Source organism: Apteryx mantelli, chromosome 3, assembly GCF_036417845.1.
Source record: "Apteryx mantelli isolate bAptMan1 chromosome 3, bAptMan1.hap1, whole genome shotgun sequence".
Lineage (NCBI taxonomy): Eukaryota > Metazoa > Chordata > Aves > Apterygiformes > Apterygidae > Apteryx > Apteryx mantelli.
The window spans coordinates 52848083-52873657 of record NC_089980.1 but is presented as its reverse complement, the minus strand read 5'-3'; the positions used below and the strand labels follow the sequence as shown (position 1 = coordinate 52873657).

General features: G+C 39.0%; 1 protein-coding gene across 1 annotated transcript in view; it reads left to right on the top strand.

The window, feature by feature from the left end:
• The window catches only part of RYR2 (ryanodine receptor 2), a 352195-nt gene that overhangs the window by 128828 nt on the left and 197792 nt on the right, over window positions 1-25575 (top strand). The window contains exons 21-25 of the mRNA XM_067294572.1: window positions 2621-2813; window positions 4535-4751; window positions 6012-6116; window positions 10823-10926; window positions 15463-15546. Of these exons, the coding sequence (XP_067150673.1) occupies window positions 2621-2813; window positions 4535-4751; window positions 6012-6116; window positions 10823-10926; window positions 15463-15546 (703 nt within the window). The remainder of the gene's footprint in view (window positions 1-2620; window positions 2814-4534; window positions 4752-6011; window positions 6117-10822; window positions 10927-15462; window positions 15547-25575) is intronic.

Here is a 25575-nt window from a genome sequence, read left to right as displayed (position 1 = left end):
TACATTTTATCCTTTAGAAAGGCATCTGGCCTCAAGTTGAACACTTTGAGATGAATTATCCACTCTTTCCACTGTTTTTTTTGTTTATTTTTTTTCTTCAGAGTTTAGTTATTTTTGTCATTAAAAATGTGTCCCTTTTTGTGATTTATTTGAAGCTAACTCACCTGTTTATTCTTGTGAGTTTTTTCTCTGCTATTCTCTAGTGTGCCCTGTGAGTTTTGGAATGTGGCACTGGTAGCAGGTAGTTCTCTTGCCAGCCATTCCTTCCCCGGGGACTGCTGCTCTGTCTCTGGGCAGTGTTCTTCTGTAGATTTCTCAGGATGGCTCTGAGTCATTCCCATCTTTTCTCACAGAACTGCCTACTCTTGTAGGAACTGCCTACTCTTATAGCAAACCGACTAAGGACATCCTGTCTTGGAAGGGTGTAGGGAGTCAGCAAGAGCACCTGAAAACATTTCTTTTTCCCAACCACAAATTTTGAAAATAAGTTTTTCAGATAGGCCTGTAAGGTGAATATTTGTCAACAGCCAGTAGTCAAGGCAAAAGTTGAGGGAGTGTGATTTGCCTCTTTTTCCTCCACCTACCTACAACAATTAATCTGAATGTGCACTTAAAAGCAATGCTCATTTTGTTAAGCAGGTGGGTCAAGTACTCAGGACCTGTGGTTTTAAGGTTGCCTTGCCACACAGATGTATGGATCTGAATTACACTTCTTCAGGTTTTCAGAGCTTCCATGCCTCTTAGTACAGAGGCATAAGCCACATCAATCAAGCTGTGATTTCCAGATTTTATACTGCTGGCTTAACTACAGAAATCATGAAAACTGTGGTCAGCTGTCTGTCAGAGAACTGACCACCCCCAAAATTCAAAGTTGATTGTGGCACAGATGCAGATACACAGATACAGTGGAGGCACTGTATCTACACAGTGGAACCGTCTTCCAGGAGTAGAGGTAGAACTGATTTTGTTGGACCCTTGTTTTGTATTCAGCAAAAAATATCTGTCTTGAGATGTTCAGAATTAAATTTTAGTCATGCTCACAAAATTTTGTTTCTAGAATATGCATCTGCCCTTAGCATTTTGTTATGCTTTATAACTTTAGAAATATATTATGTTTATTTTCATACTTTTTCCTAATTTACAATTTTTCTTTTTTAAAAGTGCTCTTTTCTCTTTAGCCAGGATGCAAAAACAGGATGCACATTTATGGAAAGTTTTCTTGTACATCATTGTACATCATTGCTGCTGTTTTGATCTTCTAATAAACTCTTCTCAAAGAGAATGCAGTTTTCTTTCATGTTCTGTTTTTCTGTATCATTCCAACAAGGATTTCTTACTTCTCTTAATTGTTTGGCATCAGCAGGTGTGTAGGGTGTGATTCTTTTTCAGTCCTGATCTTTACTGTGCTAAAGAAATTTTTAGCTGGACAAGTCTGGTAGCATTCCTGTCCCTTTAGCTTATCAAGAGGGGCTGATTGCACAAGAGCACCTTCCCTACAGTCTTCAGATTATTATTTCATATATCAAGAAATCAAAAAGTCATTTTCCATACCTTGAATACCAGAAATATGTTTTTTTTTTCTTTCCCCTTGAGGGAGGGTGTTTGTGTGAAGATTTATCTCCACAAGAATTATTGAGATTTTTCATTTTGCTTCTGTTAAAAAGTTATATCCTTTTCATCTTCTTTTTGGAAATACAGTGCTTTTAGTTAAGTCCTGCATGTTTACAGAAGGTGAAAGCGTAGCTAAAATGTCAGTACTTTGTTCTTAATGTGTTACAATTTATCTCATACAGACCTTGCAAATCTTGTTTTTTGAAACCATGTCTAGAGCTATTTTCATACATCTTTCATGCTTTTCCATAAATTTTCTAGTGTAGATTGCTCTTAAATACCAGAAACAGTCTATTTCACATTTCTGTATTCTTTTGTACGTTATTTCGCTTGGGAAGCAGGTGTGCTTGCATAGCTGTAATATGACAGGAGAGAGAATAGTCCTTTAGAATTAGTACATGACACGGTAAAGAAAAACACATATATTGCTGAATATATATGCTGCAGAATTGCTCTTGTCTTTGGTATATGCTCCAAAAATGCTCTTATTTTAGGTCAGATTTTGAAACTAAGTAGTATCATGCCATATAGGTACCATGATCTGGCCCCTAATAACAAGAAGTACCTTGCTTTTCCCAAATACTTTGAAGTACAGTACTTGTCCTTATCTTGAATAATGAAGCATTCTAGAGATGGGTATTTTGATATACCACGTACCATATTGCACAGTAATGTTGTATTTGCACTTGTACTACAGTGAGGAGTAAAATTTAATTTTCTGAGTTTTGAACATTATAAGGTATCAGCAATTACTTTCAGTTACGTTAAGTGTAATTTAGTTTTAATTTTTATGATTAAAATAGCTCTATATTTTTGGATATCTGATTGTATGCTTCTCTTCACCATATTGCAAACTTAAATCAGGTCTTGGATGTTATAGGTTAGATATTAGTGAATTGATGTATACATGCTCTGTTGCTTTGTTTTCTCTTTCTCTTTTTTTAGGCTTCTGTGAAACCTTGTATGATTCTCAGAGGTTTTGCTAAATGTATCTCCTTTACTTCCATAGGTTGCGTAGCACGGACAGTAAACTCCCCCAACCAACATCTGTTAAGAACTGATGACGTTATTAGCTGCTGTTTGGATCTGAGTGCCCCCAGCATCTCTTTCCGGATAAATGGTCAGCCAGTTCAAGGAATGTTTGAGAATTTCAGCATAGATGGCCTCTTCTTCCCAGTTGTCAGCTTCTCAGCAGGAATAAAGTTAGCATCCACTGTAGTTTTTTCCCAGTCTGTTTTTGTCAGTAGATATAAATATGGTGAATGTTTCCCTGGCTGTCTTTACTCTCATTGCCCTTTCTGACATCTGCTTCTTTGGCACAGTTCCTGTTCTAGGATAATAAGTAAGAGTTACAAAGGAGTCCTGAAGAGATGGTGCATCTGTTGTTTTTCAGCCCACCAGTGTATTCAGGTGGTTTGCAAATAGGGCTTAGAAACAGCTTCTTTATAATTTTTAGCTGTGACAGTACAATGCATATTGCCACTTATTCACTTCCAGGACTGCCTTTAACCAGTATGGGAAGAAAAGCATCAGTCTTCACTATTAAAAATATATTTGCCATAACCCACTTATTATGAGGTACTAACCACTGTTTGAAGATGCATTATCTGTCCTTTCCTTAACAAATGGCGGCAGGCTTTCTTTTCAGCGGGATGTATTAATATGAGGTCAATCAATCTGTATTCCAATTGCTGTAGTGATTTTCTGTAAAATTTCAAGTCACATTTGCGATGCCAGATTTCCCCTTCCACATATTGAATAGTTTGGGACTGTAATATTAAAAAGAGTTTGTGATGCTTCAGCAGGGGGACTGACTTTAGCAGAGCTGTGGCCAAGGTAAAGGCTGAAAGCTGAGTTTTGTTGGCAGCAGAGCTATGCTGTTAGGGATCGTTCTAAGACTGTGTTAAATGCTACAGAAGTTAAGAATGCACCAGCTTTTGTTCCAGATGCATTAGACTTTGTCATAGATAATACAATGACAATAGATATGTGTGTGTAAATAGTACATATGCTGGTAAAACTGCATGCTAAGATGCTTGCAAACTATAAACATGGATGTTGTATCTCCTTCATGAGAGAAGTATGTGACATGTTATTCACATGCTGAATGTGCTTCTGGAGAGTGCTCAGATACAGCATTGACAGCAACCTCGTAAGACACTCAGTAGATATAAAAGAAGAGACAAAATCATTCAGTTTTAACGCTAGGTATTAATTTGGCCTTGTTTTTGGTTCCTTCTTGGATGACAATGGTCTGAGGAGGACTTTTTTGGTATTATGTCATTGCTGCTTCATGGTTTTCTCATTCACTGAATTTTTCAGTAACAAACAACATGAGAAATTCACCATTTTGTAATGAATGAAATAATGCTTTCCCCTAGGTTTCTGATAACGTAAAAAGTGTATGGGTTTTTTTTGTATTGTGTCCTAAGGATTTAGTGTTCTGTGGCAGAAAGACGTAATCATGTTCTACTGAGTTTTCAGGCTCTTTTCTCAAATCTTCCTCAATGGAGACAGTTCAGAGGTGGTGGACTGGTTACTCTGGGTTATAACCTCTCCTTTCCAAGACTAGGAAGGCCGCTGCTTACTTCATAGGCATGCTAAGCAAACTGATTATTATCTTTCTCTCTCTTCTCCTTTAGTCGCTCTCTCCTATTTAGAATACTTTTATGGAAGCGGAAATTAACTAAGAGAAAGAAGGGGTTAATTTTCATCACGTTTCAGTACCTACTACTTCCTAAACTCCAGCACTAATTAGAGAAAGTAGAAAGTTCAAGAATGCAAATAAGTTGTAACTTTTTTTAATAGTGTTCAGTAAGGTTTTTTTTTTTCTTTAACGTTGTTCAGTAGTTTTTAGGCCCACAAACTGATGACGTTTGACAGCAGAGGTGTCAGTTATCAAAATTAACTCTAATATTTACAGGGTACGTTTCTTGCTTGGAGGCCGTCATGGAGAGTTCAAATTCCTTCCTCCACCTGGGTATGCTCCTTGCTTTGAAGCTGTCCTACCAAAAGAGAAACTGAAAGTGGAGCACAGCCGGGAGTACAAGCAGGATCGCAGCTATACAAGAGACCTACTGGGCCCAACTATCTCTCTGTCACAAGCAGCTTTCACCCCAGTTCCTGTAGATACCAGCCAGGTAGGGAAAATAAAGATTATATTTTCTCTCTTAACCACAGAAGTTAAAGGCCTGTGTTAATTCAAACTTGACTGAGTTTGCAGCTTTTCTCCAACTTGATTTTTTCTTGGGATTTGGTTGGTACAGTTCATTGCTAGAAGTTGAAAATTTGAAAAAATTCAAAGGCGTAGTAAAGTCTTATAGTACGTACTAAAAATTTCATATGTTTTGGCTCACAAGCACTATAATGAAGAATATGTTTTGCCCTTAATTTAGAGTGCGCAAAAGAAGAGTATTTGAATTTTGTTATGTTTCACTGGTTACTGCTGTTCTGTTACTAGACAATTTTATTGCTCTTTACTTTAAAATACAGTGGACCTTGCATCATTGTAAAAAGGTTTAGACCAGATTCAGCCCTATTTCTTTGCTGGGCTTGCAGGTTACAGAGAATATTTGACTCACTACAGGCAGTAAATGGCATGCATTGAAATTATGTTTGCTTTTATTTTCCTTAGTTAAAAAGACCAGTAATTCTTTAGCAGCTTCTCCGATAGCAAAGAGCTCTGTCTCTGATCACAGATCACAAGAGTTCATTTTACACTTGACCAGAGTTCTGGAGGATGCAGACTTTTGGACACTATGTGTTCAGGTTTTACCATATTTAGGAACTCATTTCTGAAAATCATAAAAAAGAATGAACCTAGCTAGTTTGCTGCCAATATGCACTAAATATGGCATTCTGCATGTATCATGTAATTATTGTTCTGTGATACTAATAATTAGGGTAACATTACCATGATTTACGGAACTGTATGTTTGAGATTTCTGGGTTTTGAAGTAGTTACCTAATTTCAAATTTTAGAGATAGGGTGTCTTGCTATCCTCATCTCCCTTGTCAGCTGTCATCGTCATCTATCTTTTTTTTTTATTGGAGCGTAGTTCTCAATTGGAAATATTTGGCTGAAGTGCTTTTTAGAAAATTACACTGGTTGTTGAAATTTTTAGCTTTTTTTAGCTGAGAAATACTGTCAGTTTGGGTAGTTTCTGGTCATCTGCCAGAAATGTATTTCATGCCATTTGGCCGTATTGAATTTAGAACTGTTTTCCCTTGCTGGTCCCACTCTGGAACTCTTAAGAGCACAGATTAAAGTATGTCTGTTGATCTAAGAATTCTCGCTCACTTTGGGCAGCTGATTTATCCAAAGTTCGCCAGCCATAAAGTCTGGGTGGCACTGTCAAGCAACTTATTTGTAACAGCCTCTTTCTCCCTTCTCTCTTTAGATCGTTTTGCCTCCCCACCTGGAAAGGATAAGAGAAAAATTAGCAGAGAACATCCATGAACTTTGGGTTATGAATAAAATTGAACTTGGCTGGCAGTATGGACCAGTATGTACCTTCCAACTTCATTTTCTGCTAATTGTGTAATATTATTGGGTAAATTGGTTTCCTTGTTATAATGGCAATGAGGTTTTCCCCTCCTTCCAAAATTAGCAAGGTTTTAGACTCTTTCCTCCAGAAGTAATTGGGAACCAAAGTGCTTGTATATTTCTGAATCAAAATTCTGGAATTAAAGCTGTTTTCTGCTTAAATATTCAGCCAGTCTAACTGCTAGTGCAGAAAGCATCTCAGGGATTTTCCACCCTCTTATTTGTTCTTGGGGGTAAGAATTTTAGTCGGAGGGAAGGATGGCATGGTTAAACATATAGTTTAGCATATGGTTTTCTTATATGCAGGATAACTTTTTGAGCTTCTGTTAACATGTGGCAAGAGCTGTGGTAGATTTCCTTTTGACTTCTCAGTAAAGTAGCTGCCTGGTGGAGTGTCAATAAAAACAGGTGTTCTTGCTTCTCCTTAATTTTATTGACTGACGTAAATCTTTCAGAGTCCCAGATAGATAAAAAATAAGTATTGCTATTTTTCCAAGGGTAGGAAATGCCAGTAATTTTCACTTTCTCCTTCCTTTTCTCCTCTTCAGACTCATGTATGTAGTACATGCTCCCTATGCTGTTTCATTATCTCTTTCCTATTTCTCATGGAGTATAGCAGAAAAAAGTGGGTGGCTGCTGGCTTTGATACAAAAGAGGATGTGACCTACTCTGTTAACTAGATATTTTTAATGATTATAAAAGAAGGCTACAGGCTAGTTATTTGAATCCCAAATGGTATTGATTATGAAGAACTACTGTTGTGAAGAGTATGTAGAACACCCAGTAGACACTAGATGTAAATTTAAAAACATGTATAAACATACAGAAACATATTTATGTATTTGTGTTAATAAACAGTTTTGGTCTTCTGAGGAATTCAAACTACATATTTAATGTAACTGGGGTATAGATATTATATTTGATATAGCATACTACTGTACTTTGAAATAGTAGACCTGTTGGCCTTTTTGTTGCCTTCCTCACCAGCTCAAATAAAAAATGCCAGTTAAATTAATGTGACAAAACTTGCTAATTGTGAGATAATCGCACCAGCTGTGAAGTAGTCTGCAAGTGCTTTTAGTGTACGATTACACACCACCAAGAATCTAGTTGTACCCTTGAACATTATTTTGTTTTAAACAATTATATAAGAAGTGTAAACATTTATAAATGTTGTAGTTATATTCAGAATGTAACCAGGTACTAAACCTTTTAATTTGTTCAGCTTCCCTTCTCTGGCTGTAGTGCATTATTATTATAGCATTACATGTAATAGGTAGCCCTTCTGAAGAAGTGGTGTTTTTTCAGCTTTAAAAGTCTGTGCCATGAAAAATCCAGCAAACAGGCTAAAAGACAGAGATTCCTTAGGTTCAAATGTCTCCTCAGATTATTCCAGAAATCTGCTGTGGATTGCATTTTATATATTCCCTCCTAGGTACATGTTTCATCAGATCTGTACTTAGTATTGTCCAGTATTGCATGCACTTCTACTACTGAATTTATACCTGTAACAAAGCAAAATAACAAGCTAACATAGCAAAGCTAGAGCACATTTTGAGGAATTTTGTTAGCTGGTTCATTAGAAGCCCGAATGTGAGAAGCATGTAGGTGCCCAACTTGGTTTCAATGGCATGCATCTGCATATCTTTTCTCTTAATCTTCCCTATACATTTAAAACCAGCCACAAAAATTAAGAATACATACATGTCACAAGTTCTGTCATGTGTATAATGTATTTGTACGGCAGTAGATTTTATGCTATGCTCAAAAAAGGGAGGGAAGGCAATCTACAGAAGTTGAATAGGAATATTGATATGATATTGATAGGAATATTATATATTGCAGTTGTAGAGTGAATTAGAGTCACTAGGGGAAATTTAATTAACAGTAGAAATATGAGGAAAAAATCTAAAGTCCAAGATTTAAACTAGTTCTACTGAGAACTAAAGTGGTCCTTCTTGTTGGAGACTGTACTGAATCTTTATTAGTGCATATTACTATAAGTCTGGAAAACAAATCTGAGAATAAACATTTTTAGTGTCCATTTAAAAATGTTTCTTTTCTTAGCTGCTAATGATCTTGATGGAGTCAGTTGACAGTTAAATTTTTAGTATTGCCTGTCCAAAGAATATTAATCCCATCAAATGCAAAGAAAGATTCCCTGAAGATTGTGAATATTTTGCAATCCAATTCATGAACAACTGTCTGCTGTTCTGCTGGATAATTATTATGCAGTTAGATGGGAAAGTGAAAATATATTACTCAGGTATGTTATAGAGAAATGTGAGTCTTTTTATTATTTTATGAGGTTAAAAAAAACTAGATTGAGTAGTGGCATCCAGTTTAGTTATCAATGCAGAAAAACACAAAACTGGTACAAATAGAAGATGATGAATAGAAAATAAAATTCAATTATCAGTGATCCATGTTCATATTCACTCTGTGGGTACTCGTGTGTGACTGACACTCAGGACTTGAAATTAGAGAAACTTTATCCATAGCCTAAGGTGTGCAGGTGTCCCTTTTTTCTTTCCCTTCTCTAACCCACGTTGTTTATATGCCAGTGTTATGATACAGTTTTTTTTAAAGTATAATCTTAGCTACTGCATTTGGATTTATTGGCATGATGCTTCAGCTTTTTCATTTTAAGACATCTGCGTTAAAAAATCCAAAGAAAAGCTCCTCTATTTGATGCAATATGTAGTGCAAGCAATCAGTTTAAGTGTGATGGATTACTTTTTTGAAAGCCAGAATTTTTATGCCAGTTTATAAGCTATTGACTTTTTTTTTTATTTTTTAAACATCAGCTCTGATTCTTTATATGAGTTGCAGATCAAACAAAGCCATTGAGAACAGATTGTACCCAGTTTGATGGTACCACCTCATTGAAAATTCTGGCCTTGTTCTTTCTTCAGTCAATATAATTTAAAAGCCATTTTATATTCACCAAATGAATACAAATTTGAAAAAGTGTATCAATTTTGCATATTAACTTCAAACGTTAACATTGTGTTTTCCAGCAAAATTATCTGATTCATCAAAAGTCGTAGTTAATGTTAGTTTTGCAACAACTTTCACTTTACAGCTTTAAAGATTAATAAAAAAAGGATGCTCTGGTAGTGTAGATCCAGTATATGTGCAGTCAGAGAGCTCGAGGTGTCTCAAGCTGCTGCAGGAGCACAAGACACTGCATGGCGTACCTCTCCTTAGGGTCTGTTGAACAGAGGGCTTTCCAGAGCTACTAGGGAGTCACAGAAGCATGTGTTTAGGCTTGTGATGTTGTCTCCTACATTGAATTGTTTCACTACCAAGCACACCGTGGGTGGAACTGTTGAAGTGCTCCCCAGTTTGCATCTCGTGAAGTAAAGCAGGTTAACTCCCAGCATCTTGTTGGCTGGCTGCCTCCCTTGAAAGCTGTGGAGGTTATAATGTCTTCAGTGACACAGTTGTCATTTGTCAAGTGTCAAGCAAATAACAACTCTGCACATCCTGTCAGGGGAAAAATATGCTGGGATTTATTTCTGTTCGCAGATCTGTCCCTTAAACTTCATAACCTAATTGCGACTTTCTTATATTTACTTCATTATTTTCAAGGTTTATTATCTTTTAGTGTCAAATCTGTTCAGTTTGGAAATTAAGTAAATTTAAGTTCTAAAAATAAGTGCCAATGGAAAAATTGCATCCTTTATTTTTTTTTTCCTGCATTCTAACTTTGTATGGAAAAAATGCTTAAAGTATGGGCAAAAATGTAGTCTCAAATGAGCAAGTATTAACATTTTTGTTTGAATCTTTTAGCTAATATTTTCAAAGCAATATTTTATTAATCAAGCCCTCTTACAAGACGATTTTTATAGATTTTGTTGACTGAGCTGTAGTAAGGTGAAGTTGCAGAGCTGAGAGCAGTGGAATGCTCAGTCATCCTATCCTCCATTGCACTTCCTAATTATGGCCAGTTTTAGATGAAGGCTGTATATAGAAAGAGAAGGTTAGAAATATTTTTGATCAAAATTTTAAGTATATAAAATGTAAGATTTTGTAAATTAGAGTCTTTATGACTCTGATTTCACTACAATGCAAGTAAATTTGTCATTTGTGACTGCTCAACAGCTGTTTTCTGCTTGTACGCCACTGCTACACTGCCATAATTTTAAGAAATACAAACATTTGCTGAATTAAGGGAGAGGGTAGATTTGTCTTTAATTCTGATTGTTGTTACTTTCATGGGGTAATTACTCAATAGTATTCATATCAGCGTAGTTATACAGATTAGATGCATATTTTTTCAAATGCTGTGCTGAAGATGAATTGTAGACAACCTCTAAATAAAATTATTTTATGGACATATGTCAAAACACAACATAGATTGCACTATTCTTAAACTTTGTACATTTGTTGTGAACATCCATATAATAAAATGTACAAATCATCATGTAGTCCACTTTAGAACTGTTTTATTTGCAAATGCAAATTTTGCCTCACCTGAACAGGATTTTACTCTGAGAATAGAGTTGGCTTTTTAAAATTTTTTTAATTGAAGTGCTGTTCAGTTTGAGTAATGCTGACAAGATCAGCCTTAAGTAGTTTGTGTTTTGGATTGTTTTTAAATTTCAACTAGTCCTTAAGACACATTAAATTTATTTCTTTACTGTTTTTTTTTTTTTCCAGGTTAGAGACGACAACAAAAGACAACACCCATGCTTAGTGGAGTTCTCAAAATTGCCGGAGCAGGAAAGAAATTATAACTTGCAAATGTCACTTGAAACACTCAAGTAAGTTCCTAGAAATTTTAAAGCTTACAGTGAGACTTTTCTACATAATTAAAGAGTTGCAGTTGTGGTAATGCCAGTTATGAAATGGCAACTCGGGGACAATTTTCATCTAGCCTAGAGGAAAGAGAAGTAGATCCAGGCTTTGAGCAAACCCTTTGTTTTTTTAATTGGTTTGATTATTGATAAAGCACACTTCGACAAAGAACAGATATTTTTTGGACATGATTAATAACGAGCTTTGCTTCAGGGCCCCTTGCTGCTATTTCTGTGTCACCAGTACCTGTTGCCACAAAACAGAACTGGGCATTTTCTTCTCTTTGTGGATGAAAAATTAGACTTGTGAATGCTGTGGAAGCTCTCCAGTTGGGATGCTATAAAATTTCAGTGGGACATTAATGGGTGCATACAAGCAATCTAGTTATCTGACTTACAGAAACACAATTCCTCAGCTCAGCTCTGTCAGTCAAGCAGGTGTGAGTTCTTACTCTGCTGCAAATGTGATGGAAATCTACTTAACTTATTTCTTCTATATGTAGCATTGCATTGCCAACATGCTAAAAATATTTCTCAAACCGATAGATGCGGTGCCCCAGAGGTATATGTGGTTTTCCAGTCACTCTTTCTTTTTTCAATCTATTATTTTTTTCTTCTTTTTAAAATATAGTTACTTTTTCCTATTCACAATATTGACAAAGCATGACTTTCTGCATGTAATAGTACTTTTCTGGAAATATTTGTGCTATATTATTCAAAAATTTGCCAGGTAAGCTGAGAACATAATATAGCATTTGCATTCATAATATGAGGACTTACAACCTCATGGCAGAACACTTGATAGAGCACTCCTCATAACATTTCTCATAGTGTTCTTCGATGGTCTGCTCCCCTGTGCTCTTTACTGCTCTACCATTCACAAAGTAAACAATTACTTCACAGAAAACATATTTGTGAACCTGAATACACAGTTTCTCAAGGGGTATTTTGGCATTATTTATAGATAAGTATTTAATATTATACAGAGATAAGTTGAACAGTATCATAGGCAAGAAAGTTCAAAATTGTGTACAGTTAGATATGAGAATTTGAAGGAAAGATTTTGGGACCCCTATCGACATGACAATGTCCTTTGATTCCAGAATAGCGTCTTCCATTCCAGTTTGTGAAACTGAATTATATACAGTATGACTCAGCCATCATAAAAGTCATACTGTCAGTATTAAGCATACATTCATAATGTTTCACTAAATATTAACAAATTTTAGTAATCCTTGTATGTTTACTGGTTCAGGACCCAACACTTTTAATCTAACCCGGACAAAACCAAAAACTTATACAACAAAACTGCTTGTATAAATTTATAAATTATGGATTATTTTTATTTTAATAAATTTATTACTTAATATGTGTAGAATCTTTTTGTTAAATGAATGGCATCCAAGTCACAAAGCATGCAGTCTTTCTCCAGATTTCAAAATTCATATGCTTACTGAGCTCAGTTTCCATTTTGTTCTTGTATTGATCCTTGTTTTCTGAAGTATGCAGTTCTAGTTTTGCAACATCTAGTGTTAGGGGACTGGAATGATAGTGTCAAACTCATTTCATTTCTGAAGTGGGAAAATTAATGTGTTAATCCATTCTGGTTAATATATGCTGTGATAACTTGAACTATAAACTACTTTGATTAGTTCTTTACTTGATATTACAAGTCTACTTCCATGGGCAAGAAGTGAGAAGAGGAAAACAAGATGTTCTTCCTTTAATCAGCTACATACTAAATACTAAATTCTTTACAATTGGTGTTGAACTGTTTACTGGATTCTTGAAGTAGTTGCAAGATGACAAGTATAACTCCTTACTATAATTTTTTTTTTGTTGGTTTGTTGCGAGTTTTGCTGTCAGCTCTATTAGATGAAAGAGGCAGAAAACAAGAAAGTTCTGAGTCATATTATCTGACACAACATTTCTTTTCATTACTCCGTATATTTTTCAACATGATTGAACTCTGTTATGAACTATAAATGATATACTGTATGAAATGTCAAGATTCAGGAATGAGTTACCTCTGAAAATGTCATAGGATTAAAATATGCTTGCACATTGATACTATTTCTGTCCATTTTTATATTAATTGTGTAGGTTTGTCTTTTATTCTGTTTTGTTTATTTTTCTGTGACTGACTCTTCCATTTCTATCTATTTACTGAGCTATGTGTGTGATAATTATATGTATCAATATTATGTTGAAGGCTACATTCAGCTGCTTCTAGTTTTCTTCTCTAGCTCTTAAGTACTTCAGGGCTCTTTCAGGTCCCACTAGCATTGATGAGTCTGCTTGAGAAGCGAATGGAAACATGATTAAAATACAACTCTCAGGCCCCAGTTGCCTTTTTATCCTCCTGGGATGCTCTCATTTGTATTTGCTCTGTCTTGGTAGAGATAATATAAGATTCAAATTCCTGTTTTAAGATCACTTACAGTACAAGAAAATTAGAGTTAGTGGAGGTCAGCTCCTTTGTGCTGTTTTCCACTATTAGACATATTCTCCTTTGTACGCTGGTGATAGATGAGAGAGCTAGACAGGAATTAGGTATGGTTTATGCCAATTAAATTTAGCTGTGTGGAGTATTCATAGCAGATAATGTGTATTGCAGAAGGCAGACATTGAAGATATGTTTCCTGGTATTTGACTTTTACCACCTAATCTAAAATTGGGGTTCAGAGGGCATAGCGATATGGTTTACTTCATGTAGAACTAAAAATACACTTTAAGACTCTCCTTGAAGCATATGATTCACCTGTCCAGAGAAATACTGCTAGAGGCACAGTTTTTTAGACTCTAGTTCAAGAGTGGATAATATAGTAAAGCAGGAGTGGAGTCTATCATTTTTATTAGAGACAAGAACAAATCAAAACCTTGTTTTCCAGCTTTCTTCCATGATGGGAAAATTGGGACTGGAGACCAAAGTTTACACTTCTGATTTTTCTTGCATAATCCATTTCAATCAAAGATATGGATATCACCCTCAGATTTTGAGAAACTTCTGATCTGACTCCAAACTTGATGACTTCAGTCAGAATTATTTCATTCTCTCAGATGTGAGATAGTTTGCATTGGTTAGACTGTAGGAAAACTAAGAGGTCCTGAGAGGTGAAGTGGGAGAAAGGAAAGTTTGTGTATGAAAAATGATTTCTTGTCTTATATCTTAGGTAAGAGAAATGTGGGTTAAGCCAACAAAAAGAATGTACTAAGCTGGGAAGTGAGTTACTGAAACTGTTAAGTTTCACTACATTCAACAAGCTACAGTCCTCCATATTTTTACATTTTCTCTGCCCCACATTTTCTCTCAGAGATTGTAAAGACTGGGAGATATTCTGAGGACACTGTAGCTTTGACTGTTTTTAGAGTCAGAGTGGTCTATTACTTTTGTCCAAGATTTATTTTCATTTTCCTGTAAATATTTTAGAAATGCATCTGGGTTACAGAAAGTAAGATTTGATAACCAATATTAAAAGTAAATGCAAGAACAAATAATTGATGAATAATAGATCAACTCCTGGAGATGAATGAGACTTAAGATTTATACTGTTGGATAATGTTGACTGTAAGGAAAGGAAGAGGTTTGAGATAATCAGAAACCTAATTAATACTGTTGAGCCTGTTCACAGGCATACATTCTAAGGATGAAAAGTGACGTATTCTACTTTTTCTCCTTTCATCATCTTCGAAGTAAACAACATGACATAAAAAGATTTTAGTATAAAGCAGTTGTGCCACACATAAATTGTTAAGACAGATTTCACCGACTTTTATCAGTCTTACAGGGAGGAAAAAAACACATTGTCTTCATTCTTTGACAAGTATCTTTGGCTATTTAAAGATGTGAATGTGTAATTCTTCTTCCTACATTTTATTTTGAGAGTAAGCTGGAGAGGAAATAAAGAGTTACCACTGTTATGAAGACATATGTAAATGCTAAAGGAATAACAAATATGAATGACTTTTAAAAGTTTTATGAAAAAAGGTGACATGACAAAATCATTTCTCAGAATCAATTTGCGGTGATGCATACATTTCTATAGCATATTTCACTCTGAAGATGGTATACGGTGCCTACTCTGCTCACTCTAAGGAATCTTCTTTAGAATATTTTTGACCAGTATTTCTGCACAATTCATTTGTTACTCTAAATATATTTTAAGAGAAGGGAATCTTTGAACTGATGTCTCATAAAGATGAAATAGCTAGACTGTATGATAGTTCCATTTTGAAGTTGTCCACTCATACAGTTACCTAAACAATATAAGAACATCTTGTGGTATTTTCTTAACATCATCGATAAATGTTTTACATATATAAAAAGGCTGGTGTTGACCTTTCCATATTATAATTCCATATTATTCCATATTATGATGCATGTTATGTTGTCATTCCCATAGGTCTCATTTGTTTTTTTAAATAGTGCCATTTTATATATCAACTGACAACTCTGAATATAGAAGTATTGACAGTAAGTTATCACTGATTTCTGTGTTCTAGAACCCTGCTAGCATTAGGCTGCCATGTCGGACTTGCTGATGAACATGCTGAAGAAAAAGTGAAAAAAATGAAACTTCCAAAGAAGTAAGTTGAAATTCAAATGTTTTTTTCTTTTTTATTAGGCAGTATAAGTTAAGCAAACTGTGTTTTTAACAATCTAGTATTGTATTTCTAGCTTTATTGATACTTGGGTATACATGCATGTGTATCTGAGTTTTCAGAAATTTTCACATACCTACAAACACGCCATTTGTTTAGATATTTACCATCTGATATGCAGACAAAGTTTAAATTTTATGTGTTTCATTGAAATTTCTGGCAATCAATTCATCATTTCAAAAACTCTCTTATAGATACAGTGTACTGCAGACACTTTTTACAGTTTTTACACATTCTTCACATTTTTACAGCAAATTTGTCAAAGTATTTTGCTGTTCTGCAAATATTTAAAGAGCCTTTTAAAAGTCCTAGGATGACCATGCAGTGACTTGAACCAGAGAGGACCTGTACAGCTTCTTGATTTTTCCCCTGTGGGATCAAGAGCTTTGGTACTGGGCCCAGGGTGGTATAGTGCCCTCTACTACTGCAGCTCTGAGACCAGCTTTTATTGAGCAGACAAAGTGCCCTTGCTGCTTTCTCAGGACCAGTGTGCACCCTGGTAGAGAACTGAAGAGTTTGGGGGAGTGAACACGATTGAAAATTATGAAACTGTACTTGGTGATAGGCATATGTAGGCAAGTAATACAGCCCAACGTACGTTTGAGCTCATGGTTTTTAAGTTTATATCTAGACCAGTGTAAAACTCAATGGGATAAAAGACGGTTATAGTATGTTTAAACTCAGAAAGACAAAGAACATAATTTCAGTATGAGAAAAATTCTGCATGTTCTGTTATTCCTGAATTTGATTTAGAAATTTAGTTTGCTTCATTATGACTAAGAGAAATGGTAACCACTAGTACCACTAGTAGCATCTTGCAGCTCCTTGCAGAAATGTGTCCTGTGCAGACATAGATATTTCTCCATTCCCTGCTATTGCATATTCTCATTATCCACACTGGGCCTTCACTGACTCTTGCCTTCATATTACATATGTTGCCTCCATAAAGTCAACATACAAACCCCAGGCCCAACTAAAGCACACCTTTACTTTTTCCAGTTGTAAGCCAAAAGCACTTGCCCCGTTCTGGCAAGGCTCCTGCAGGCTTCTGGGTAGTACTTGCTCTACAAGGCAGGTGTAAGACCCTGGAGCCCCAAGAGACTTGGATGTATATCACACTGCATTGATTCATATATCATTAATAGCACAGTTTGAGAACCCCTAATGTGGTCCCTTGACAAGAATGAATGAGAAAAAACAAATAAATAGAGGATTGGTTTAAGTTCCCCAAAACTCTTCCTCAGTTTTAGTATCCCAAAATAATTGCATATAAGAATAAAAAGAAAAGATATCTTGGGTTGCCATATTTTGGTACAGAATTTCCTGGGCAGAAATAAATGTGCATTTGCAGGATAGTGCATATACATTAAATCTGATACTTTTATAAAAATGTAGCTAAATCTAAGTCTCAGGAAACTCAGGAAGACTTCCAAATTTAAGAATAGTTAAGATCACTATGTGTGGTATACAGTCCTGGAGAGAAGAGGGGTTCAGGAGTCCTGGCTGATTTTTCAGGAATCACCTCCTCCAAGCTCCAGAACAGTTCATCTCGACAAACAGAAAATCAGGCAAAGGTGCCAGGAGGCATGGATGGTGGCATGAATGAATAAGGAGCTCCTGATTAAACTCAGACATTAAAAAGGAAGCGTACAAGAGGTGGGAGCATGGACAGGTGACCCAGGAAGAATATAGAGACACTATCTGGGTGTGCAGGGATAGCGTGAGGAAAGCCAAAGCCCACCTGGAGTTGAATCTGGCAAGGGATGTGAAGAGCAACAAGAAAGGCTTCTACAGATATATCAGCATCAAAAAGACAAGGGAGAATTTAGGCCTGCTGCTGAATGGGTCAAGGGACATGACAAAGGTCAAGGTACTCAATGACTTCTTCTCCTTGTTCTTTACTGATAAGACTTGTCTTCAGGAATCCAGGTCCCTGAGACAACTAGAAAATCTGGCACAAGGAAGACCTATCACTGGTAGAGGAAGATCAGGTTAGGGAACATTTAAACAAACTGTACTTGCACGAGTCCACGTGACGTGATGGGATGCACCCGTGAGTGTTGAGGAAGCTGACCAATGTCATTGCAAGGCCACTCTCAATTATCTTTGAAAAGTCATGGTGACTGGAGGAGGTTCCTGAAGGCAAGAAGAAAGCAAATGTCACTCCTGACTTCAAGAAAGAGGACCCAGGGAACTGCAGGCTGGTCAGCCTCTCCTTGATCCCTGGGAAATTGATGACACAAATACTCCTGGAAGCCAAACAATCATGCTTGACCAACCTGATAGCTTTCTATGATGAGATGAGTGGCTTGGTGGACACAGGGAGGGCAGTGGACATCATTTATCCTGACTTTAGTAAGGCTTTTGACACTGTCTTCCATAACATCCTCATAGACAAACTGATGAAGTATGAGCTAGATAAATGGACAGTGATGTGGACTGAAACCTGGCTGAACTGTTGAGCTTAAAGGCTTGTGATCAGTGTCATGAAGTCCAGCTGGAGGCCATTGACTAGTGGTGTACCCCAGGGGTTTATTCTGGGTCTAATAATGTTTCATAATGTTTAACCTCTTAATGAAGATGGGCCAGAGTGCACTCTCAACAAGTTTTCAGACAATGCAAAACTGGGCAGAGTAATTGATACACCAGATGGTTGTGCTGCCATTCAGAGAAACCTGGGCAGGCTGGAGAAATGGGCACTGGACAGAATACTTTTGTTTTTTCAGGTTATCGGTGTAGCTTCATTAGGCACTTGGAGGGTACATTTTTTGTGGCTAAGTTCTGTTTAAAGGTACATAAATCCAAGCCACATAGCCAAACTACTGCTGGAGATAACTCAAAGTTAGGAGAAGATTGTAAGTAATTTTCCTCTAGCCCTTGAGCTCTTAATGTGACTGTGAGATTCTTTTTTTATTACAGCCAGAAGAAACAGATTTTCACCACCTGGAGAGCAACATACCTGTTACTAATTTCCTTGTCAGTGTAAGCTGTCTTTTACACCCCTATGTGGTGTATGAAGGACAGTGCAGAGACCTCTGAAGTAGCTTCAGAAGTGGGAGTAACTAATATGACGCTCTTCCCTTCTGCTAATTGTCCCACTGTCTTGATTTTTGACTCAAGCTAGTATCTCTACATTGCACGTCAGTATGCCGCTTGGTTTGCTTGGAACCAGCTTGGATTTCCTTAGTATCACATAACGTTGCCTCAGACACGCATGCCTTAAGCTCTGTCAGTTGAGTTGTAGTTATAGGTGTTCAGTGGCACTGTTTCTAGACCTCATCTCCTTCTAGAATCAAAGGTAACTGAAAAGATAAATATTGATTTACAACGAAAGCACAAGACTTGGAAACCAAGAACTGTAAGTTCACTTCTTGATTCTGAACAGACTTCCTTTGAAACCCTTGGTAAATTGTGTAAGGTACCCTCAGCCCTGACGTAAGGACAGCAACCATTCCTAGTGGCTTCATTTTGGGATCATATGGAAAATAGATTCTTAATTTCCTCTGTCTAAATATTCATTCTTGTAAAGTTTGTAATTTATTTTTTCTACTTTGCTGGCTACTTTTTTACTTTTGGACCTTGATAGGTTACCCCCATGAGTGCTGAGGTTGCTAGCTGATGTCATTGCAAGGCCACTCAATCATCTTTGAAAGGTCATGGCAATCAGGAGAGGTTCCTGAGGACTGGAAGAAAGCAAATGTCACTCCAGCCTTCAAAAAGGGCAAGAAGGAGCCAGGGAACTACAGGCCAGTCAGCCTCCCCTCAAGCCCTGGAAAGGTGATGGAGCGGCTGATGCTGGATCCCGTTTCCAAGCACATGAAGGACAAGAAGGTGCTGAGAAGTAGTCAGCATAGATTCACAAAGGAAAAATCATGCTTAACCAACCTGATAGCCTTCTATGATGGAAGGACTGGCTGGGGAGAGCAGTGGATCTTCCCTACCTTGACTTCAGTAAGGCCTCCCACACTGTCTCCCAGAACATTCTCATAGGCAAGACTGGAAAGTGGGGGATAGAAGAACAGTGAGGTGGATTGAGAAGTGGCTGAATGGCAGAGCTCAGCGTTTTGTGCTCAGTGGTGCAAAGTCTAGTTAGAGGCCAGTAACTAGTGGTGTACCCCAGGGATCAGTGCTGGATCCAATCCTGTTCAACTTATTCATCAGTGATGGGAGAGAGTGCACCCTCAGCAAGTTTGAGGGTGATGCAAAACTGGGAGGAGTGGATGACACACCAGAGGGCTGTGCTGCCATTCAGAGGGACCTTGACAGGCTGGAGAGATGGGCAGAGAGGAACCTCATGAAGTTCAGCAAGGGGAAATGCCAAGTCCTGCACCTAGGGAGGAATAACCCCATGTACCAGTATAGGTTGGGGGGCCAGCGTGCTGGAAAGCAACTCTGTGGAGAAGGACCTAGGGGTCCTGGTGGACTGCAGGCTGACCATGAGGCAGCAATGTGCCCTTGTGGCCAAGAAGGCCAATGGTATCCTGGGCTGCATCAGGAAGAGTGTTGCCAGCAGGTGGAGGGAGGTGATTCTCCCCCTCTACTCAGCCCTTGTGAGGCCACATCTGGAGTACTGCGTCCAGTTCTGGGCTCCCCAGTACAAGAGGGATGTGGCACTACTGGAGCAAGTGCAGCGAAGGGCTACAAAGATGATTAGGGGACTGGAGCATCTCTCTTATGAGGAAAGGCTGAGAGAGCTGGGCCTGTTTAGCTTGGAGAAGAGAAGGCTGAGAGGAGATCTTATCAATGTGTACAAGTATCTGAAGGGAGGGTGTCGAGAGGATGGGGCCAGACTCTTTTCAGTGGTGCCGAGCGACAGGACGCGAGGCAACGGGCACAAACTGAAACACAGACAGTTCCCTCTGAACATGAGGAAAAACTTTTTCACTGTGCGGGTGACAGAGCACTGGAAGAGGTTGCCCCGAGAGGTGGTGGAGTCTCCTTCTGTGGAGATATTCAAAACCTGCCTGGGCGTGATCCTGTGCAATGTGCTTTAGGTGACCCTGCTTGAGCAGGGGGGTTGGACTAGATGATCTCCAGAGGTCCCTTCCAACTGCATTCATTCTGTGATTCTGTGGGTGGTATGTACAGTCAATTAATGCTCATAGAGCTTCTTGAATTCTTTGAATGAAAGATGCTACTCAGATGTGAAATGAGCTAAAAAGAAGCATGTAAGAAATCACAAATTTCACTGTAGCTGGTTTATACGAGTTTCCGTGTGTGCAGACTGAATGAAAGAAATATGGAGTGAGATAACCAAAGCCACTAACGCGGGTTCTTGTTTGCATGAGGAGGTCTTCGCAGGAAATGACTTAGAGTGAAGAATGTATATACAACAGTCAAAACTTTTACTGGTGACATGTGAAGGGTGTGAGAGCAAGTCAGAAACAAAAGACAGTATGAATACTGGGGGCAGAGTTAAAATGGATCTGTAATTTGAACGAAGATATTGATTAGAATGGCAGATTTGGAAATAATTGAGTGAAATAGCTGCTGCCTTCTGCTTGTTCTAACTGTATTCAAGGAAAGACGTCTCAGTATAGATTTTTTAGTAAATAAACAGGATGGCACTTGAGAAACATTTGACTCCTTAAATTAATTCTTTCACAGCAGAATGAATTCAGCAAGACCTGAAATATTACCCAGTTGCTCTTGTAAACAGTTGTGGTTTTTAGATTTATTTTTGAATACCAGACATATGCTGCTAACACCAATGTGTCAGTACACTGAACAGGCATTTTTGCTGTTAGCTGGAGCATACTAATGAACAATATCTAGTTTTTGCCTTCATCCATTTTAGATCCTTTTACTCTTTGACTTTTATTTAAAAATAATTTTGTTCTCTGGCCACAGAGAGCATTTAAATCCCATATGCCAAAATAAATCCCAAAAATATACAAATTTACAATTAAAAAATCATATAACACATACTGGGCTTAATTAAAACACTCCTGCCCCGAATTGCGATTGACTGAAGTTTAAGTTCCCTTACTTTCCTTCTCTGTTCTCGTTATTAAGGACAGATTCAATCATCAGTTTTAAATGATGGGTAAATATTTATGTTTTAAAAACACTACAAACTTATATTTTTTCATATGGACATTGCCTCACCATGATCTTCATGGAAAGTTTTGACAGTCTTGTAAGAATCTGAATGAATACATTTGCCTTATTTTCATAAAATATCTCTTTTCTGAACTGCTGAATTTGAGACACATGAGCAGACACCTCTACTGCGGATGAAAATAAGTTAATCGTTTTTCCAACTTAGTCGTCTTTTCTTAGTGTTATACAGATTGTCAAATAGTTGAGAATTAACTTGCTGCATGGTTTGGTAAATACGCAATCTGTGCAGTGCTTATGTGTTCATATGTCCAGTGTTCTAGATGGCAGTGGCAGAGGATCCAAGAGTGCCTGGGTTGCTGGGGAACAAATAAATTGCACTTCAGCTCAGATTTAGGGGACCAATTTGAGAGAACAAGGTAGGAAACCTGTACCAACAAACAATCACAGAATCACAGAATCACAGAATCGCTGAGGTTGGAAGGGACCTCTGGAGATCATCTAGTCCAACCCCCCTGCTCAAGCAGGGTCACCTAGAGCATGTTGCACAGGATTGCATCCAGACGGGTTTTGAATATCTCCAGAGAAGGAGACTCCACAACCTCTCTGGGCAACCTCTTCCAGTGCTCTGTCACCCTCACAGTGAAGAAGTATTTCCTCATGTTCAGATGGAACTTCCTGTGTTTCAGTTTGTGCCCGTTGCCTCCTGTCCCGCTGCTGGGCACCACTGAAAAGAGTCTGGCCCCATCCTCTCGACACCCTCCCTTCAGATACTTGTACACGTTAATAAGATCTCCTCTCAGCCTTCTCTTCTCCAGGCTAAACAGGCCCAGCTCTCTCAGCCTTTCCTCATAGGAGAGATGCTCCAGTCCCCTAATCATCTTAGTAGCCCTTCACTGGACTTGCTCCAGTAGTGCCACATCCCTCTTGTACTGGGGAGCCCAGAACTGGACGCAGTACTCCAGATGTGGCCTCACAAGGGCTGAGTAGAGGGGGAGAATCACCTCCCTCCACCTGCTGGCAACACTCTTCCTGATGCAGCCCAGGATACCATTGGCCTTCTTGGCCACAAGGGCACATTGCTGCCTCATGCTTAACTTGGTGTCCACCAGCACTCCCAGGTCCTTCTCCGCAGAGCTGCTTTCCAGCAGGTCAACCCCCAACCTGTACTGCTGCATGGGGTTATTCCTCCCTAGGTGCAGGACCCTGCACTTGTCTTTGTTGAACTTCATGAGGTTCCTCTCTGCCCACCTCTCCAGCCTGTCCAGGTCTCTCTGAATGGCAGCACAGTCCTCTGGTGTATCCGCCACTCCTCCCAGTTTTGTATCGTCAGCAAACTTGCTGAGTGTGCACTCTGTCCCTTCATCCAGGTCATTGATGAAGAAGTTGAACAAGACTGGACCCAGTACAGACCCCTGGGGGACATCGCTAGCTACAGGCCTCCAACTAGACTCTGCGCCACTGATCACAACTCTCTGAGCTCTGCCATTCAGCCACTTCTCAATCCACCTCACTGTCCACTCATCTAACCCACACTTCCTGAGCTTGTCTCTGAGGATGTTATGGGAGACAGTGTCAAAAGCCTTGCTGAAGTCAAGGTAGACAACATCCACTGCTCTCCCCTCATCTGCCCAGCCAGTCATTCCATCACAGAAGGCTATCAGGTTGATTAGGCATGATTTGCCCTTGGTGAAGCCATGCTGACTACTCCTGATCACCTTCTTTTCCTCCACATGCTTGGAGATGGCCTCCAGGATGAGCTGCTCCATCACCTTTCCAGGGATGCAGGTGAGGCTGCCTGGCCTGTAGTTCCCTGGGTCCTCCTTCTTGCCCTTTTTGAAGACTGGGGTGACATTGGCTTTCTTCCAGTCCTCAGGCACCTCTCCTGTCCTCCATGACCTTTCAAAGATGATGGAGAGTGGCTTAGCAATAACGTCCGCCAGCTCCCTCAGCACTCGTAGGTGCATCCCATCGGGGCCCATGGATTTGTGGGTGTCAGGTTTGCTTAAATGATCTCTAACCCACTCCTCCTCCACCAAGGGAAAGTCTTCCTTTCTCCAGACTTTCTCTCTTGCCTCCAGGGTCTGGGGTTCCTGAGGGCTGGCCTGAGCAGTAAAGACTGAAGCAAAGAAGGCATTCAGTAACTCTGCCTTCTCTGCACCCTTCGTCACCAGGGCACCCACCCCATTCAGCAAAGGGCCCACATTTTCCCTAGTCTTCCTCTTGCTACTGATGTATTTGAAGAAGCCCTTCTTGCTGTCCTTGACATCTCTCGCCAGATTTAATTCCAAACGGGCCTTAGCCTTCCTCGTCGCATCCCTGCATACTCTGACAATGTTCCTATAATCCTCCCAAGTGACCTGTCTCCCTTTCCACTTTCTGTATACTTCCTTCTTCTGGTTGAGTTTTGCCAGGAGCTCCTTGCTCATCCATGCAGGTCTCCTGCCTCCTTTGCTTGACTTCCTACTCATAGGGACGCACCGCTCTTGAGCCTGGAGGAAGTGATGTTTGAATATTAACCAGCTCTCTTGAATGCCCCTTCCTTCTAGGGCCCTCACCCATGGGATTCCTTCAGGTAGGTCCCTGAAGAGGCCAAAGTTTGCTCTCCTGAAGTCCAGGGTTGCAATCCTACTTGGTGCCCTGCTGCCTCCTCGCAGGATCCTGAACTCCACCATCTCATGGTCACTGCAGCCAAGGCAGCCCCCGACCTTCACATCTTCCACCAGTCCTTCTTTGTTTGTTAGTACGAGGTCCAGCAGCACACCTCTCCTTGTTGGCTCCTCCACCACCTGTGTCAAGAAGTTGTCACCAATGCTCTGCAGGAACCTCCAGGACTGTTTGTGCCTAGCTGTGTTGTCTTTCCAGCAGATATCAGGGTGGTTGAAGTCCCCCATGAGAACCAGGGCCTGGGATCGCGAGGCTACTTCCAGCTGTCTGTAGAAGGCCTCATCAACTTCCTCTTCCTGATCAGGTGGCCTGTAGTAAACACCCACAACAGTGTCACCCATGCTAGCCTGCCCTTTGATCCTTACCCATAAGCTCTCGACTCGCTCTTCATCCACCCCTAGGCACAGCTCAATACATTCCAGTTGCTCTCTCACATAAAGAGCAACTCCACCACCTCGCTTTCCTGGCCTGTCTTTCCTAAAAAGCACGTAGCCATCCATGACAGCACTCCAGTCATGCGAGCTATCCCACCATGTCTCTGTAATGGCAATGAGATCATGGCCCTGCGACTGCACACACATCTCTAGTTCTTCCTGTTTGTTCCCCAAGCTGCGTGCATTGGTGTACAGGCATTTCAGAGAGGTGATCGAGCATGCAGGTTTCCCAGGAGGGATACAAGAGGATCCTCCATAGCCACATCCCATGCGCACTTCCCTGGCTGCATTCACCTGCTGGAGGAGCAGAAAAAAGAATATTGAGCCATGAAAAAGAATATTATTTAAATTGGCATTAATAAAACAAAATTATTTAGAAATACCAATATTATTTTCTTGCTAACTTTGATGCAAACAGAATTTATTATATTTTTCTATTGGTAGGAGTAGAATCTTCATTCTTCTCAGTTTTATTTGCCTCCTCGGTCTGGAGCTTCTACCAGGCAGAAATGTTAAAAGGGTGACTCCCCCTTAATGACCCTTCACATGTTTAGTTTTCACATGAAACACTGATAAATATTTCTGTAGACTTATTTGGATGTTTATTGTTAATGCTGGGCAGATTCTTTAAAAAATCAGGAATATTTTAATGTAGAAATCTATAAAATAAGATGCATAGATAATTTAGACAGTTCTTTCAGGTTTTGAAAGTACTGCATTTTCCTTTTACTTTGCTGTCATTAGTGAGTCTTCCTTTTTGTAAGATAAACTGTCATTTTTGAATCTTCATTGT